At 40.0% G+C, this 12485-nt stretch overlaps 1 protein-coding gene across 1 annotated transcript in view; it reads right to left on the bottom strand.

Annotated features, from left to right (window-relative positions):
• Nucleotides 1–12485, bottom strand: part of col5a3a (collagen, type V, alpha 3a) — a 60988-nt gene that overhangs the window by 21617 nt on the left and 26886 nt on the right. Inside the window, exons 21-44 of the mRNA XM_087808564.1 lie at nucleotides 10977–11030; nucleotides 10795–10839; nucleotides 10600–10653; nucleotides 9303–9347; nucleotides 8893–8946; nucleotides 7572–7616; nucleotides 7227–7280; nucleotides 5516–5560; nucleotides 5393–5446; nucleotides 5204–5311; nucleotides 4946–4999; nucleotides 4606–4659; nucleotides 4485–4529; nucleotides 4346–4399; nucleotides 4020–4064; nucleotides 2902–2955; nucleotides 2771–2824; nucleotides 2439–2492; nucleotides 2250–2357; nucleotides 1850–1939; nucleotides 640–693; nucleotides 352–459; nucleotides 175–282; nucleotides 56–109 (exon numbers count right to left, since the gene is read on the bottom strand). Of these exons, the coding sequence (XP_087664690.1) occupies nucleotides 56–109; nucleotides 175–282; nucleotides 352–459; nucleotides 640–693; nucleotides 1850–1939; nucleotides 2250–2357; nucleotides 2439–2492; nucleotides 2771–2824; nucleotides 2902–2955; nucleotides 4020–4064; nucleotides 4346–4399; nucleotides 4485–4529; nucleotides 4606–4659; nucleotides 4946–4999; nucleotides 5204–5311; nucleotides 5393–5446; nucleotides 5516–5560; nucleotides 7227–7280; nucleotides 7572–7616; nucleotides 8893–8946; nucleotides 9303–9347; nucleotides 10600–10653; nucleotides 10795–10839; nucleotides 10977–11030 (1494 nt within the window). The remainder of the gene's footprint in view (nucleotides 1–55; nucleotides 110–174; nucleotides 283–351; nucleotides 460–639; nucleotides 694–1849; nucleotides 1940–2249; nucleotides 2358–2438; nucleotides 2493–2770; nucleotides 2825–2901; nucleotides 2956–4019; nucleotides 4065–4345; nucleotides 4400–4484; nucleotides 4530–4605; nucleotides 4660–4945; nucleotides 5000–5203; nucleotides 5312–5392; nucleotides 5447–5515; nucleotides 5561–7226; nucleotides 7281–7571; nucleotides 7617–8892; nucleotides 8947–9302; nucleotides 9348–10599; nucleotides 10654–10794; nucleotides 10840–10976; nucleotides 11031–12485) is intronic.

Below are 12485 nucleotides of genomic sequence, written 5' to 3'. Positions count from 1 at the left end.
TGGAGCTCCTGGTGATACAAAGCAATCATGGGATGTGTGGACTGTTGAAACCTACTGCTTCTCCTTTGTCTCCTTTGCTGCCTTTCTGACCCGGTCCGCCTATTTCACCCTGAGAAAAAAAGCAAATGAACATTTAGCTTTTTCACATGCAAATACGCAGCTTTCATCTCATACCTTGTCTCCGTCCTCTCCTGGAGGGCCCAGAGCTCCTGCTGGCCCGGGTAGGCCGACCGGTCCTTGCTCTCCATCTTGGCCGACGGGCCCCACAGCACCTTTCTCGCCCTGTTACCAAGATAAAGCAGCGTGACAGTTGATCGAGGCCCAACGTTTCCGTGAGTAATCAAGTCTTACCGGTTCTCCCTTCTCGCCCATGGGTCCGGCAGGACCGACGCCGCCCGGCCGTCCGGGCTGACCAATCCCACCAGCTGGCCCGTTGGGCCCCCTCTCTCCTGTGGCGCCCTGGAAATCAGAGGATATAGAGGAGCGTGGTGAGCCACTCAAGTGATTCACTCTCTGGTTTAGCATTGTGGTCACGGCCACTGGTCACCATGGAAACAGCCTCCTGCTTCACATGTCCAGGCAATCTATCTGTTATAGATATAGATGTACGGAGACGCCGAGGATGTCAACCAGACTCACCAAGATCCCTGCAAGTCCAGGAAGACCCTCTGCTCCTTTCAAGCCAGCAGGACCCTGGAGAGACATGTCATAACCATCAGCGTTTCATAGATTGCATCATATTGCCGTGGAAACGACCTGAAGTTTTTATAAAATGTAACTGGATTGAAAACCGTAATGGTGGCTTAGAGATGCTCTTTGCAGGGTTACTGCAGCCGGCAGCACTTTTGATGGTGGCTCAATAGTTGCACAGGCTTCTGGGTAAAATAGTAAAAGCAGCACTATGTAATATTTGAAATTATTTTATTTTTATATAATTCTATTCATATTTCATTGGGAAAACTCACATGAAAAGGGTCAAAATTGAGGGTTTTTTTTAACCAATATTGCGATTCAGTATTTTATTCTCTTGTGGTAATACTACACGAGTCATTGTATACACGGCATTTGACAGAATCAACATATAACACTCTAGGCCAGGTCTACATATTATGATACAAATACATTAATTGATTGATACATACATTGATTTCAATACAAAATCTTTATTGAATCAATGACTCACCATTTTAAAATGTAAACATGTAGATGTCCAGTCATTAACAAGTCACAGAAAATAAATAAATGCAGTATTCTGGCTAATGAAATATGTTAAGAAACTTTTTTCAAAATGTTTTGACATTTTAATACTAGCTAAATTAAAAAAAAAGATTAAAAAGCGATTTGTCTTACCAAATTTCTTTTTGACGCCACCTACTGAGTTTATTATTTTTTTAAATTGCAGCCTCTGTGATTTAGAAATGTAATTAAATTAATTTGTAATCTCGATTTGAATACAAAAACTAAATTATTCAGCCTTTCAAGATTGTAAAGCATCAGCAAAATAAAAGCCTAAATGCTGGACTGTGCGAGTAAGAATGAAACCAAAAAGTCCTCTTCAAAAAGTACAGTTTTTAAATGACCTTAAATGTAAAATAAGGAACAATTCTAATCCTATTTTTTTTTTCAACAAATGCACTAAATACAAATAAAAGAGAATCAAGAAAGCCATTGCAAAATATTTTCAATCTTACATATTGGGGCTTTAATAATTGCTTGAATTGAAACAAGAAGAAAGTTCTCCACTGATGGAAAAAAAATAGCTAGATGGATGAGTTCAATGAGAGGGAATGAGAAAAAGAAAGAGCCTTGTCGGGGTAAATATCAAGTCAGAAAACCAAAAAAGAATTACCGTTGTACCAGGGGTGCCTCGGCTCCCTCTGAAGCCTTGGATACCGACAGGTCCGCTCTTCCCAGTCGCTCCTTGAGGTCCTGGATCTCCCTGGAAACCATGCAAACATGTGACCATGTATAAAACATCCAGAAGACAGCAGCCTCTTAAGCCCACATAAATTACCCCCAACCGGCAAGTCGCACCAAGAAGGAACATTTATCTTTTATGAGGCATAATACACTCGACGCTGTGAGGCTTCCTCGGTTATTTATTAGCAAATCATGGGAAGGGGTGCGACGCGGGTGATAAGATATTCAAGCGGCGCTGAAAGTCCTTGAGCTTTATCTAAGGAAACAGTAATAAGGAGCCGGAGCCGCTAAGTTATCATGATCCTAATATGACTGTGTGAACCTCTCACCTTGGATCCTTCTTTCCCGGCAGAGCCTGGTAAGCCGTTCTCTCCCGGTGGTCCCGGTGAACCAGGATGACCTCGGTCTCCATTCGGACCCGTCTCACCCGATTTTCCCTGAAAACACAAAAAAAGACCTCGTGCTACTTTCGGAAATAAACAGCAGGGATTGAGAAGAGTATGACTGCTGCCTTATACCTGGGGTCCGACGACTCCCGGGGGGCCGGGGGATCCGTTCTTGCCTTGGAATCCCTGGCAAAGAAGACGCATTAGATGCTCCATTCGCATTAGGAAGCAGGGATACAGATATCAGCCGTGAGAGGAAGGACATTTTTACTAAATTAAGTGGCCTCTCTTCCTCCCGCTCTGCGTCTAGAACTTCACTAATTCAATGAAGTCATAAGTTCCGACTCGTTTGCCGCGCTCACTGTAGATCATGTCCACTCCATTATTGCCGGAGTCTGCACGCAGATAAACGGCCGCCGGGCAATTACAAGATGTGGTTTTATTGCAAAATGAAGGTGACTCACTGGTTCACCTCTCTGGCCCGGGTGACCGGGTAATCCGTCCTTTCCTGGAGGCCCCTGGAAAGAAAGTTTCATTTTAATAAAGGGGAAACTAGATGAGATGAAAAAACAAGCGGGGATGAATCAGGACTCACCGTCGGCCCCTTTGGTCCGGTTTCACCGTTTCTACCCTGTGGTCCTTGGGGTCCCTGGGAAACATTGAGCGTGTGTTAAAGAGTGACACACATGTATATATAGAACATTTAAACTGCTTTTAAAAGGAACTATTTTGATTTTTAGGTTAAAAAATGCTTCTAAAAGCTTAATATATGTTTGTCATCTGCTTACATATTAACAGTAAAAGCGGCTCCTAATAGTAACAGGTGTACTGATGCGTTCACTGAGAGGGAGTGAGACAAACGGAGAGCCCTGGAATGCAGTACAATTTCGAGTCTTCACACTTAAATCTGACTTACTTCTTAACTATCGAAGAACTATTGTCGTTTTAAAATGTCGACAAATGTAAATAAGTGATGAACCAGATTCCGACATGTATTGGAAACCAAACATTCTGTTGGTTACCATGACTAAATGTTCTCTAATTTAACTGTATTCAACTTTTTATGAAACCCAGTGCGACAGTCTAAGTGCGGCCCGGGGGCCATATGTGGCCCCACTGACTGCATTTATGTGGCCCCCACAAGGTCATGAGTAGAATTGAAAACGGATTAAGTAGAAACTTTTCTTTTTATTGATTAGTCTTCTTAACTACTTGTAAACGTTTTGTTCATTTTCAGGACTTTGTTTTTTCATCTTTAAATAAAAATGAAATAAAATAACAAATATTAATAATAATAACAACATGTATGTACATATTTTATCCAAAGATATTTTTTGACTTTCATTTAATGTTCATGTCCCGAATTCATTACACTTTATTATATCCTTGCCTTCGACAATTGGATTTATTCTTTTAATTCAAGTCTTTTTTGATTAGATTCCCATTAATTTGAAAGCATTGTTTTATATCATATCCGCTCCTGTGGCTCGACATAACAGTATGTAATAGGAAATGCAATTGCCCGCCTCCTATCGTCTGTATTGCTGTTGGTATTCAATATTCTAGCTCCTGGATTTTAATGTGGACTCGGAGACATTTAAAACTGACTTCTCAGCAACATAAAAGGGAGAATATATTGTTGCAGTCAGCAAACACTTGCCACAGACCATTACCTCAAATCTGTCTTAATAATAATGTGTATTCGTAACACACCTGTTCCCCGGAAGATCCTGGGGGTCCTTCTTGTCCAGCTGTGCCCTGCAATAGGAACACGAAGAAGGTAAAATAAAAATCAAATTCACTGTAGAGACATAAATATGAGCCACGTTGACATTTTCGGTTTTCTGCCCGCCAGCAGAATCTTTCCCGAGATGCTCTTTGAGAGTGAGACTGTAAACTGCAGCATCAGACAGACGCTCCTCACTGCAGCAGATGGCCTGTCGTCTTGAATCCAACACCAAAGACGAGCTCAAACTTTGTTTACCGCTCACGGTTTGTGTGATGCGAGTAGGCTACGATCCGCGTGGCGACGAGCTCACCTTTTCTCCAGGCTTCCCGGTCGGGCCCCGCGCTCCTCTTCCTCCGCGGACCCCCTATGAAGTAGAAGCCATCTGTGAGTATTCGGACCTTCCATGTATGTAAAAAAAACAAACAAGAATTGATAAAGCTTGTACTGACGTTAGCGCCTCGCTGTCCTCCTGGTCCCACCTGACCCGCTGGACCCTGCGTTCCGAAGGTTCACAATGATTATAAAGCAATTGCTTTTTCCCCCCAGGATTCAACATCCACCGTTTCTCACCCTTCGTCCTTTCTCGCCCAGTGCACCTGCCACACCCACGAAGCCCAGCGATCCCTGGACAGAGGCGCATGTTCGCCAGTTTTCACTCATTTATCAAACCTCAAAGTGTCGTTAAAACCTCATTAAGTGCCGAATCAAATTAAAGTTAGTCTAATTCAGGAAGCGAACACAGTCTTAAACACATCGTTTATCAACATGTTGCAAGATAATAGCACTGATGAACTCTTAATAAAATAGGGTCTATTTCTTTAAGAAGCCATCTATCATCCTTTATTTTTAATCCACCCGCCTGAGTGAGGCAAATTAACGGATGGTTACTTCCCATTATGGGTAAAAATACCTTGGGTCCTTGTCTTCCTGGGTACCCCGGCAACCCCGGCACGCCAAGTGCGCCCTGCAGGGAGAGCAGCACTCGATGAGACGACAGGCAGACAAGACGCGGCGGAAAAAGCCATGAAATTGAAAATTTGTACGACAAAGCTTTGAGCCAACACAGAAAGAGCATCCCTAAGCGATTGTTCCGAGTCAGAAAAAAGATACATTCAATTCCATTTAAAACGCACTTAAAGCAAAACGGCTGCTTTCAATGTAAATGTACCTTTTCTCCCGCGGTCCCTAGAGGTCCTGTTTCTCCCAAAGTCCCCGGTTGACCCTTCGGCCCCTCTGTCCCGTCTTCACCACGGGAACCGGCGACACCATTATCCCCCTAAGAAGCGTATTTTTTATCACATTAACGACATTGAAACAACTCTTTTTTTCTTTTTTTATATCCAAGAATAAACCTCACCCTATCTCCGTTGACGCCCATGTCACCTTTGAACCCGTGGAAGCCGTCTTCTCCCTGGTGATTGACGACGAAGACCGACTGTGAAGTCTGAAGAGCAATTTGAAGGAATTAAATTTAACTCACCTTTTCTCCTTTGCCGCCCTTCAGTCCCCTCAATCCATCTGCTCCCTATGGAGAGAGGAATCGTTTCTCATGATTACTTGAATAAAATCTAATAAAACTCCCGGACGTACGGCGAACAGGATGTCGTGTGTGAGCCCGCGTTGGATTTTCCCTTGACCTAACATTCTCTTTATTGAGTAGATATTGACCTAACATTCATTTCGTGCTAACGATTGTCAGCGAGGGGCAGGTCTGCGCTCAAGGACGTCTGGTTTTGACCGGCAGCTTGATGGACGAGTGTCAAAGGGCAACACAAATCATGACGGCAAATGATCGACGGGCTGTCTGTCAGAGGGTCCAGCAGGTTTTTGAGAGTACTTCATCTTCCCTCTGGGAATTTCATCAATTCACGTCTGAGATATTTTATTCACCCTTTGGTTATTTTGATCGTTTTTAAAGATGTTTACATTAAAATAATACCATTTTTTGTGACGTTTTTGTCATTTTGTAGATGCGTGTATTGGCAAGTATCAACAATACGATATATTGTGATACTGTAGAAAGGATATTTTGAGTTTATTTTCAAGAATTTAATTGAAAACTTAAGCATAATAAAAACACTGTTACATGCTTAACATCAGATTACCGAGAAAAAAAAAGAAGGACCTGTATTTTTATTTCACAAGACAATAAGTACAAGTGAATATTAGCAAGTTAATTGTTAAATGTCGTGAAAGAAAATGGTTTGCAATATTCAGGGGTATCAATATTTTCTTACACTGCTACACTTGAGATATGATGGACGCCCTTTTTTCAGACAGTTAATGAAAACATCGTAAATCTCACATTACACATTTTAGGGTGATTATTAAACTGGCGATTTCATCATTCAGATTTTAATATTTAAAATCAAAAGTGTTACAGGGTGGTACATTTAACCCTAAAGTGACTGAAGCTAACATTGCTAGCAACAAGCTAACAAGCTAAAATATTTTTTTAATTTGTTTTACAGTTTACTATGTCTTTGCCAAAACAAATTTTGTCGGAACTTGCTAGCTTGAGGCCTTGGCTCCTGCAAGGGTTTGGGTAATCTGCTATCTATAATGTCACTTAAAAAGAGAGTATCTTTGTAAAAGTAAAAAAGGATTATGGGGTTGAATGTATAACATAAATTATGACTTTATATATGTATTTAAAATATATATATATATATATTATTTTTTAAATATTGTACTGAGATGTGCAGCAAGTAAAAAAATTGCCACAAGAATGTAGTTTAAATAAATTAAATAAAAATCCCCCACTACAGAAGAAAGGATAGGGATAGTTCACGATATCTACAGGATGGAGAAATAGTCCTTTGTGTACTTTGTTTTAAATGTCATGCTGTTTTCTTTACTTAATGTTTAAAAAGGAAACACCAAATATTAATTCATAATGTTTTGCACAGTATCAATTTTGGATGATTATGCAAGCTGCTTATTCCTTGGGTGTCTTTCCAGAAATGGAGAAATTGTCCTTATTCTTGATAAATATGACTAAAAAGTGAAAGGATTGATATTCACAGTGAAATGTAAACCTGCCTGTTGTAATTCAGACAACTTCATGAACCGTTCCTATCCTTCAAAATGCAATTTTACTCTTACCTTTTTTGACAGCTCATTAAGAGACTGAACAACACAGTAGTAGTTGTTGTTTTAAATGCATCAGACGGCCATGTGTTTAGGCTCACCTTGACTCCACGGGGTCCTGGATACCCGATTGGTCCCTGAGCTCCAAGTAAACCCTGCGTGAAAACAACAGAATATTTAACAACGAAATGCAAGAACGGTTCATCTTGGTTGTAATCAGCATGTGGCTTCTGTAGTTCTGTGGATGTGGAACGAAGCAGCTCAGATCTAATGAGCAGAAGCTGCACAGATGACGACACAGCACGGACATAGTGGGGAGACTTTTCTTTTTTTTTTTTTAAAGTTGCCTTGTAGGGCATAATTACGGGAGATGAATCGAAGTTAGAGCAAGATCGTTTAAATATTACGCCATTTATCTCGAGTACACAAGACATGGAATAACCTACTTGGATGCCTTTTTCTCCCGTCGGGCCTTCTCTTCCTGGGTGTCCCTGCAGCACAAAAAACAAAACTCAGACTTCACTGGCACTGCAGCAGAGGACGTGTCGTTACATCAGTCCTCGGAAAAAAATAGTCAGATAATCAGTGAAGAAAATCACAGCAGGTGTCACTTTCCTGGACACTTCACCACATCCGACTATTCGTCGAAATGTCTAAAGGATTAACATTTCAATTATGGATCACCGGATTAGATTCTGCCTCAGTTCTATTCCCATCACTGCAACGTGTTAGTTAAAAGGATCCTTGTCTTTATGATTCAATTCTGGTGGTGTTCTGCAATACCATCTGGATTCAGGGATCTTTTGAAGAATTTGTCACTCCCTGCTCAAGGCAGCGCTTTCTTCTTCGCTCCTGCTAAGCGTGTTGTGAGCGGGATATCCAGAACGCTACTGCCACCTGCTGTCCTACTGACCTCCTGGCTATTACCGTATTTTCCGGACTATAAGGCGCACATGATTGTCCTTTTAATCTAAACAAAAATCAACAGTGTGCCTTGTGTATTACATCTTGTTGTGCTAGCTAACGCCTTAAACGCCGCTCAAAAATATGTCAAAACGTTTTTGGTACGACTTAGGTAATACTATGATGCGGCACCGTGCTTAGTTGGCCTTATGACTCAGTGTACTTTATTTATACAGTACAAATTTTTTTTATCACATTTAATGAATAAAATGATTGAATCTTTTTAAATAAAATTAGATAGATGGATGGATGGATGGATAAAACTGTATTGATCATATATAGTATATATAAAGTTTCTATCTATCCATATATACAGTATATATATATAAGTGTAAATGTAAAAGTACTTAATTTATACAACCCTTTACAATTTTACAAAAGTTGATAAATAATGAGGAACCAAATAAGAGTAATTAAAAACAGTAAAGCAATAAAATGTTGAACAAATAAATAAATAAGATAAGAAAGAAAAGATAAAATAGTGGGTTGGTTTAGGCCTAAATGCTTTTCTAGATAAGTAGAATATAGAAGTATCCTCAAACATAAAGTGTAAATGAAGCATCTTGAACCATCATTTGTGCCCTATTTCTAAGATTCCTTCGTACACAAATCTCTAACTTACACACATACGTTAGTAACTGATTCATCATTACAGACAATCATTGAATTCATTGATTCACTCTATATCTGAGTGATGTGTGATCTTCCACTGATCCTCCTCTCCTACGGATGGATGTCACAATGCAAGCGAAAGCCAGGGCAGCTCAATAATTCAACCGTTGCGATGTAAACATGCAGACTTACAGTAGGGCCATCAATTCCTGGAAGTCCCTGCATCCCCTGCTTCCCCTGGGGACCCTTTAAAGAACAGACATGACAGACGGATGCTGAAAACAGTGAAGCTTCAAAAACAAGAAATGTTGTTTTTCACTTGGATGCATCAGACATTCAGTATTTATGACTAAACCCACATATTTGTTGTGTTATCGGTGAGACTCTATGATGTACCCGGGCAAAACTGCTCCCACTGTGTGCACTGTCTGTGTGTGTTTCTTTACTATCGATTTCCTGTCTAGATGTGTCGTGTCTGAATAGAAGCTTGAAGTGGCCGGTTAGTTCCGTCCTGCTCAGCCTGCCTCCCCTGGGCATGTGATGACAGGGGTCAAGAGATCACGGCTTTAATTCTGAAACCAAAGAGGAGGCATTCTACTTACCTTTTCTCCGGGAGGTCCGATAGCACCCTGAGGACCCGGCAAGCCCTGGACATGAACAAAGCGTCAATCAGGTTAAGTGTCGTAAGAGCAGAAGGAAGCTGGATTGACTTGGGCGAGCACTTATAGAGGTCTTATGAGGAATGAGTTCTGTTAAGAATGGGGGTTGGTTTGGATCAATACAGTGTGGGGCAATATCACTCCCACAAACAAGCTTCATAGTGACCTCCTATATATATATATATATATATATATATATATGTATATAAACAGTCACCGCCATATCATTGTGTCAGCCATTTTATTTCTTATTACGGAGAAAGCTGAATATTTCTTTCATGATAAATGTTGGATTTATAGATGTCCTTCCAATATTTAAATAATTAAATATAAAAACCTACATACATTTACACATTTATTATTATAAACACTGTATATACACACAGTGCTCACTCATGTATTGCAGGGGTTGCCTTCTGAAACGGCATCAAACTAAATCTGTGAAATAGTGATTGATTTAACAACATTTGATTGTACAAAACTTAACTTTATTTATGATTTTAACAACCCCATCAGTAACTGACCAGAAGAGCTGACATGCTTTGCCGCCCAGTCAACCACTCCACTCAAGTTGTTGATTAATTTGGACACACTTGCTTACATAGGAACATAGACATATCATTTAAATGCGGCATCTAAGCAACCAATAAAACCATCACATCTTTTTTGATACATACATTTAAAAATGTTATTATTAATGACATATGTAATTATTTATAAATATATACACACATTGGCACCCGTAATTATTGCAGGGGTAACATTCTAAAACTTTAAAATAAATATAAATATATATAATAAAAAATAGCATAACAACTCCCATACTGCTTTGCCGCCCAGCCAACCGGTCCCTGCTGACCATTATTTTTGACATTACAACTTAGATGATGAATTTGAATATAGTATTTTAGCAACTGATAGACCATTGATAAAGAGAGCAGTGCGTAGAAAGGTATGATGGGAATTTACTGTAGGGTGCGGTAATACGTGCCTCCCAAGTTACCAGCAAGATAAAGCAAGATTAACAAAAGAAGCTTGTTGTTTTGTAAACTTGCTTTGCAGTTACACCTTTCCGACACTTGAGGGACCAGAAACAATATTTTGGATCTCACGTATTGTCCCTTTAACATCGTGCACACAAGTAAGTAAGTAAGTAATTTGTATTTATATAGCGCTTTTCGTCTGTTTCTCTACCATTAAATGGTCTGTCCCTTGGACTTGTTTGGTTGATGATATCTACCTGAACACCTGGATTTCCCTGCTGACCTGGAGGTCCGATTTCACCAGGTAGACCCTGCAAACAACAAGGAAAAGGGTGAACGCCACATTTCGCACGACAAATGTGAGTATATATGCTCTATTTCCTCAGTGAATCAATACAGAAATCATTGTCCATGTTCTGATGGATGGTGTTTATGAAACCTAGTGGACCCACCATGTTGCCTTTTGACCCCTGCACTCCATCAGTTCCAGTGATGCCCTGACAGAAGAATCAGATTGAAGAGGGAGTTTTAACACGGAGAGAAAGACACACTTCAATAGTTTTCCATTTGTCTTTGTTTGCACGTTGTTCTCATGGAATTGAAAGCACTCGTGGTCAAGAATGTGTCGTCATACCTGAGTGCCCGGTGGTCCGGCCGGACCCCTTGGCCCGATGAGGCCTCTTGAACCCTACCGACGACACAGATATGGTTAGCGATATAGACAAAGTCAAAAGTTTTGTGAGTCTATTCTAGCCAGTTTGTGTACATGTTTGTTTGTGCGCTTATTTTGTCAGCCTCCCGCTTTGTAGGCTGGCCAAGCCACCTGTTCCAGAGCCACATCTGTGATCTCCTGGGATGTGATTGATATGGAAATATAATCATTCAGGCCAGGATTTTATCTCTTCCCTTCTCCCGTATCTTCCACTTTCTCTGCAATGTTCCGAAGCCAAACGTATTTCGGTCTCGCATTTGTCTCTCGCCGCCTCAATTTTCTCTTCGCCGTGTCTTTGCAGTTTAACAGACTTTTCCTAACGTGTCTTATGACACGCTATTTCTTCCTGCGATGGTTGATCCATTTGGAGGGACAGAACCATGCTGAGTCCAAAACTCACCCACTGGGAGAAAGATGGGAGTGTGAGTCATAAGCAATCAACCAGTTTCCAGAGCAGAAAGACTCCAAAAAAAAACAAGTCGCTAAGGTTTCTAAAAATCGTACAATGACGAGACAGAGCTGTTTATAAGCTTAAAATTTCATATCTTTCCATTTTAAAGCCTCATAATGAGACACAATGCTGCTATTGCAATATGTAGGCCAGAAATGCGGCTTTGAAAAGATGTGCTTCGGCTTATCATTTTCTTTCAAGCACTTTATTGTGACACTTGATAACGATCTGTAATCCCTGCCGGAGAAGAGAATCCCAGGTATATAAAATCAGATAAAAAATAATAATCTAAGCAAAACAAATGAGCAAAAACCAGAGTTCTTCACCAGAGTCACAAATGTGTTTTATTAACATTAAGCATTTGACTTGAGTGCTTGTTTGGAGGTGCCAGGATGGGAACGGTGAATTATTTGTTATTCCTATTTATCCTTGTTTGTTTGTATGTTGGTGGTTCATCTGCCAAGGAGGTTAAATAATTCAAAGCAACATAACTTAAAAATGAACAGAAATAATTCTATTGAATTTTCCTGAATTGTTATTAATGGGACGATGAACAGATGATGAATTTGCACGGTGTTCCCGATGAACATTTGGATCCACAAATTATTTTAAAAATGTGTTACAAACTGCTGCACGAGCTCCCTTTTCTTCCTCTATCCTACCGTGTGTGTGCTGTGCAAGCAAGTTCTGGAACCCTTACTCACTCCAGAACTATCAAAGGTATAAAGAAAAAACTACTAATAAGTAATATTACAAATAATAACAAAACTGAAGTTAGCTAATTGGAGAAGTTCTACACTTGATAATATTTATTTCTTTGGTTGTTGTTTTTTGTCCAAAAGCTTGATAAAGGATTTACTTAAAGTACTACTTCCTTCTATTTAAAATAAATGCCTTATATAAATTTAAAAAAATAGTTTTCTTCTACAAATCCACAATTTGTAAAACATATTTTAACTTATCCACTCAAACTAAACTAG

Source organism: Callionymus lyra, chromosome 15 (assembly GCF_982586985.1).
Source record: "Callionymus lyra chromosome 15, fCalLyr1.hap1.1, whole genome shotgun sequence".
Lineage (NCBI taxonomy): Eukaryota > Metazoa > Chordata > Actinopteri > Syngnathiformes > Callionymidae > Callionymus > Callionymus lyra.
The sequence above is the reverse complement of the archived record's forward strand: the minus strand, read 5'-3'. Positions and strand labels throughout refer to the sequence as shown.